Source organism: Sinocyclocheilus anshuiensis, unplaced genomic scaffold (assembly GCF_001515605.1).
Source record: "Sinocyclocheilus anshuiensis isolate Anshui unplaced genomic scaffold, SAMN03320099.WGS_v1.1 scaffold529, whole genome shotgun sequence".
NCBI classification, from domain to species: Eukaryota; Metazoa; Chordata; class Actinopteri; order Cypriniformes; family Cyprinidae; genus Sinocyclocheilus; species Sinocyclocheilus anshuiensis.
Window position 1 is genome coordinate 695,800 of NW_015540872.1, and position 4,658 is coordinate 700,457.

At 36.3% G+C, this 4,658-nt stretch overlaps 1 protein-coding gene across 1 annotated transcript in view; it reads left to right on the forward strand.

The window, feature by feature from the left end:
* Window positions 1-2,174, forward strand: part of LOC107688173 (coatomer subunit beta-like) — a 9,861-nt gene extending 7,687 nt beyond the window's left edge. The window contains exons 15-20 of the mRNA XM_016485767.1: window positions 616-802; window positions 890-1,009; window positions 1,105-1,250; window positions 1,359-1,448; window positions 1,540-1,695; window positions 1,838-2,174. Coding sequence (XP_016341253.1) covers window positions 616-802; window positions 890-1,009; window positions 1,105-1,250; window positions 1,359-1,448; window positions 1,540-1,695; window positions 1,838-1,897 — 759 coding nt within the window. The 3' untranslated portion in view covers window positions 1,898-2,174. The remainder of the gene's footprint in view (window positions 1-615; window positions 803-889; window positions 1,010-1,104; window positions 1,251-1,358; window positions 1,449-1,539; window positions 1,696-1,837) is intronic.
* Window positions 2,175-4,658: the final 2,484 nt, after the last annotated feature.

The window sequence follows — 4,658 nt, forward strand, 5'->3', positions numbered from 1 at the left end:
AAGCCATATTTTTATGATGATGACGACTAGTTGCGAAGCTTAAACATAATTGGAAAGGTTGCTTGTAGTTTGTCATCTTTGACCACCAGAGGGCATGTTGGTTCGACTGATGGAAATTGTTAATGCCTCACATCAGGCAGGAGTACAAATTAACTCATCATCCTCATTTGAAATGTGAGCTTCTGGTCTTTTAAATTTTTGTGCATTTGTTTATCAGTTAGATTACCATGACTAGTGGTTCTCAATCTTTTTGAATCTAAGGCCCCCCTTTGTCCTCAACAATATTTGAAGGCCCTCTTCCCTTATAGATGTAATGAAGGTTTTTTTTTAATTTAAAATAATTACACTTTGAAAGTTTTAAGAGCTAAATGTTCTTCAAAAATCTTATTCTATTAAAAAAAAAAATAATTATGACTCCAGGTCTAGAAATATCCATTTTAAACTTAGTCTACCTTAAGAGCTGTAAGAACCCTGTTTTTTTTTTTTTTTTAAGTTAAAAAAGAAGAATTTTTAGCTTATTTTTATTATTATTTTTCTTTTTAGCTTGATTTTTCTTATTTTAAGTAATTTTAAGTTATCTTAAGGCCCCCTATTGGCCCTCGGCCACCTGGTTGAAAGCCATTGTCCCGGACTGAGCTGTCTCATGTTTTCTTCCAGGTCACCCAGTTAACTGGTTTCTCAGATCCAGTGTACGCAGAAGCTTATGTCCATGTCAATCAGTATGACATTGTCCTGGATGTCCTGGTTGTTAATCAGACTAGCGACACCCTACAGAACTGTACCCTGGAGCTGGCAACACTTGGTACAAGTTGTTCCTTTGATCCTTAAAAAAACCCTCTATTGTATGTGTTTGGTGCATGTTTTACTGAACATGTTCTTCAATCTCCAGGTGATCTTAAATTGGTTGAGAAACCATCTCCTCTTACATTGGCTCCTCACGACTTTGCCAACATAAAAGCCAATGTGAAAGTAGCCTCCACAGAGAATGGCATCATATTTGGAAACATAGGTTTGTGGAGCTGTCCTTATTCATACCTGTACAAGTTTTTGTTGTTGAGGAGGGACGTGGAATCACTTTAATAAACAAAACCGCCTGTTTTGCAGTATATGATATATCAGGAGCAGCCAGTGACAGGAACTGCGTAGTCCTCAGCGACATTCACATTGATATCATGGACTACATTCAGCCGGCCTCCTGCACAGACACCGAGTTCAGACAGATGTGGGCTGAATTTGAGTGGGAAAATAAGGCAAGTCTTGGGTGTCTGGTGATTCCTTTTTGCAGATAATGGCTATGTTAATCTCCATTTTGTGAGAGGGAATGTCTGGAATTTGTTCTGCGTTTTGTTTCCACACAGGTTACCGTCAACACCAACATCACAGATCTGAACGACTACCTTCAACACATTCTTAAATCTACCAACATGAAGTGCTTGACCCCAGAGAAGGTACAGTACCCACTCGATGAGAACAGTAAATGCTTCTGTGACGTTATAATGTTATTTCATTCATATCTCATGTTTTGCTTTTGTAACTCAGACCCTGTCCGGCATCTGTGGCTTTATGGCAGCAAATCTATATGCCCGCTCTATATTTGGGGAGGATGCCCTTGCAAACGTCAGCATTGAAAAGCCAATCCACATGGGACCTGATGCCCCAGTCAATGGCCATATTCGCATCCGAGCCAAAAGCCAGGTGAATTTGGATTATGTATAGTCATTTGTCTATTTTAATGGTCAGTTACAAAGTCATAATTGATTTTTTTTACAACAGTCAGTTCTTGAATTTGCCTGTGTAGTTTATGCATGATTGATAATTCCTCTTTGTTTTTTCATAGGGTATGGCTTTGAGTCTGGGTGATAAAATCAACCTCTCTCAGAAGAGGACCGCCGCATAAATTTCAGAGACTGAGGCCATTGAGTGAAAGGGCGAGATTTGACTAAAAAGCGCTATGGTTACTCCAATGTCTTGTCTTTTTTCTCTAGCGCTTCTTTTGTGTCTCTCCAGACTACCGTACACATGCAGTGCTCTGTGGCCAAGATCTAAGCTCTTCAAACTATGTCTAAAGGGGATCATTTTGACATTTTCTACCAACACGATTCTTCCTAACTGCTCTAAAAGGGATTGACCCAGTGTTAATCTGTAATCTGTTTCAATAAACATTGCACACCATATATCACGAAAGCGTTTGTATTCTCTTGTTAACGAATAGTGTTACAACAACCCTTTTTTTATGAATTGGGTTGCTTGTAAGTAGTCAAGAACAGTCCTGCCCTCAAACCACAGTTGATACAACAAAGGATGTGTTCTCTTGAAGAAAACCTGGAATTTTGATAATTTTGTTATGGTCTCCTGCCTCTTAGATGACTTAGGCTCATAAGACTTGTGGTCAGTCATAACTTTCATGTCTGCGTAGTTATAATAATATTAAAGACAAAGGCGTCAAGGCTGTGGCCTTGCCCCGAGTAGATTTGGCCTTATAAGGAGGCACATTCGTTTTCAAGTGAATAAACGCTACAGTTTAAAGTGCAATAAAAACAATAACTGTGAAGTATTATTATCATTTAAAATAACTTTACTATTTTAAAATATTTTAAAATGTAATTGTGATGGCACAGCTGAATTTTGAGCAGCCATTACTCCAGTCTTCAGTGGCATAGAATCTAATATGCTGATTTGAAGCTCAAGAAATATTTCTTATATCATTATCATCGTTAAAAATAGTTGAGCTGCTTAATATTTTGGGGGAACTCGTGATTCATTTTTTTTTTAACACTGATGAACAGAACGTTCAGAAGAACAGCATTTATATATAATAGAAATCTTTTTTCATACTGTCACTTTTGATCAGTTTATGCATCCTTGCTGAATATTACTTTAACGCACACAAAAAAAATAAAAAATCTTACTGACCCCAGACTTTTGAACGGTAGTGCATTTAGTCACTGCATTGTACCTGGTCACCAGTCATTGTCTGTTAAAGTGCAGTGGAAGCAGTTCTTGATGTAAATGATACATTAGATTTAAGTAGCTTCCAGTTTCATGTAGGGTGTTGGAGATGGATGTGAAAAGTGCTGATGTGACTTTATGTAAGTCCTTCATTTAATTCCATTAGGCTTTTATAACGAGGAACATTACTTACATAAAAAATACGTTAATGGAGTTTTATGAGTTTCTCAAACTTACTGTTATAAATGTTCCACATATAATCAAATGATAGCTAGGGAAAATGAGGTAATAAAGTTCTAAGCAAACACTATCAATTGGAGGGGATCAGCTTTTCGTAAAGTTTTTCACATATGTAATGAAGGCCCTGCTTAAAATGCTGTGCAACAACTGAAGACATTACCGTTATATTCTATACTGTTATTCAAAACTCATAGGCTAATTAAAGCACTCGAGACTCTCCATCTAGCAGTGACACAAAGCTGTAGCTTGATTGGTTTCTTTGACATGTCTTTACACGTTAGCTTTTTTCCAAGAAAGCAATTTCAGAATGAGACTTTGATCTATATTGTAACTTCTCAGCTCCTTTAGTTCTCATGAGACACACGTTTGAACATGTTCAATACGTTTACAATATTTGATTGTAAAACAGAAGAATAAACCTCTATGCTGCATGGGGATTTCACAATATTGAAATTGTTTTAATGTTTTATAGTATTATTGCCCTTTGAAAATGCTGCAGTGATTGCTTAGCCTCGTTTTGTAATTAGTGACTAAATGAGTGGTGAATCACAAAATGACAAAGCTATAGCTACAGTTTCTGTTTTGATATTACAAACACAGTAGGTGACTATTAATCATACATGTATAGTAATAACAGAATTGTTCCGCGTTGTGAGTCATGGTGTCAGAGTTTCGACTTTTGCATTAAGAGGTTTTTGTTCCTTGAATTTATAGTACTTGTGTCACTTTGTATTCATTTTCATCTTGCATGATATTTTATTAACTCTAAAAGCAATATCACACTCCGTACTGATAAATGGTCATAACACTCTTAGTTGTATGATACAACTAATGTACACTATGTTCAACAGTTTGGGGTCAGTAAGATTTATTTATTGAAAGAAAGAAATTATTTTACTGTGAAAGAATGCATTAAATTGATCAAAGGAGACAGTAAAGACATTTAAGATTTCTATTTGAAAATAAATGCTGTTCCTCTGAGCTCTTTATGCATCAAAGAATCCTGAAAAAAAGTTGTGGTTTTCACAAAATTGTTAAGCAGCTCAACTGTTGATAATAATAATAAAAATGTTTCTTGGTCATAAAATTAGCAAATTAGAATGATTTCTGATCATGTGACACTGAAGACTTGAGGAATGCTGCTGAAAATTCACAGGAATAAACTGCTTTTTCAAATATATTCAAACAGAAAACTGGAAAAGTAATAATAATCAGATGTTTTATGCAACATGTACACTCGTTATCTTTTTGGTTTCCAGGACTGTGGGAGGTGGAAAGAACTCCTGTTGTTGCTTTCCTCCCGGCGACTGCATTGAGACCATGTGAATCTGGGAGTTCTGGATTACCAGTTAATTGAAATTCCTCAAATTCCTCTGGGGCGAGTGAAGGAGTCAAAGGGAATTGATTGATTCTGCTACTCAAAATAAAATCTTTCCGACAGTCTGTGTACAAGATACTGCTAAAAAGAG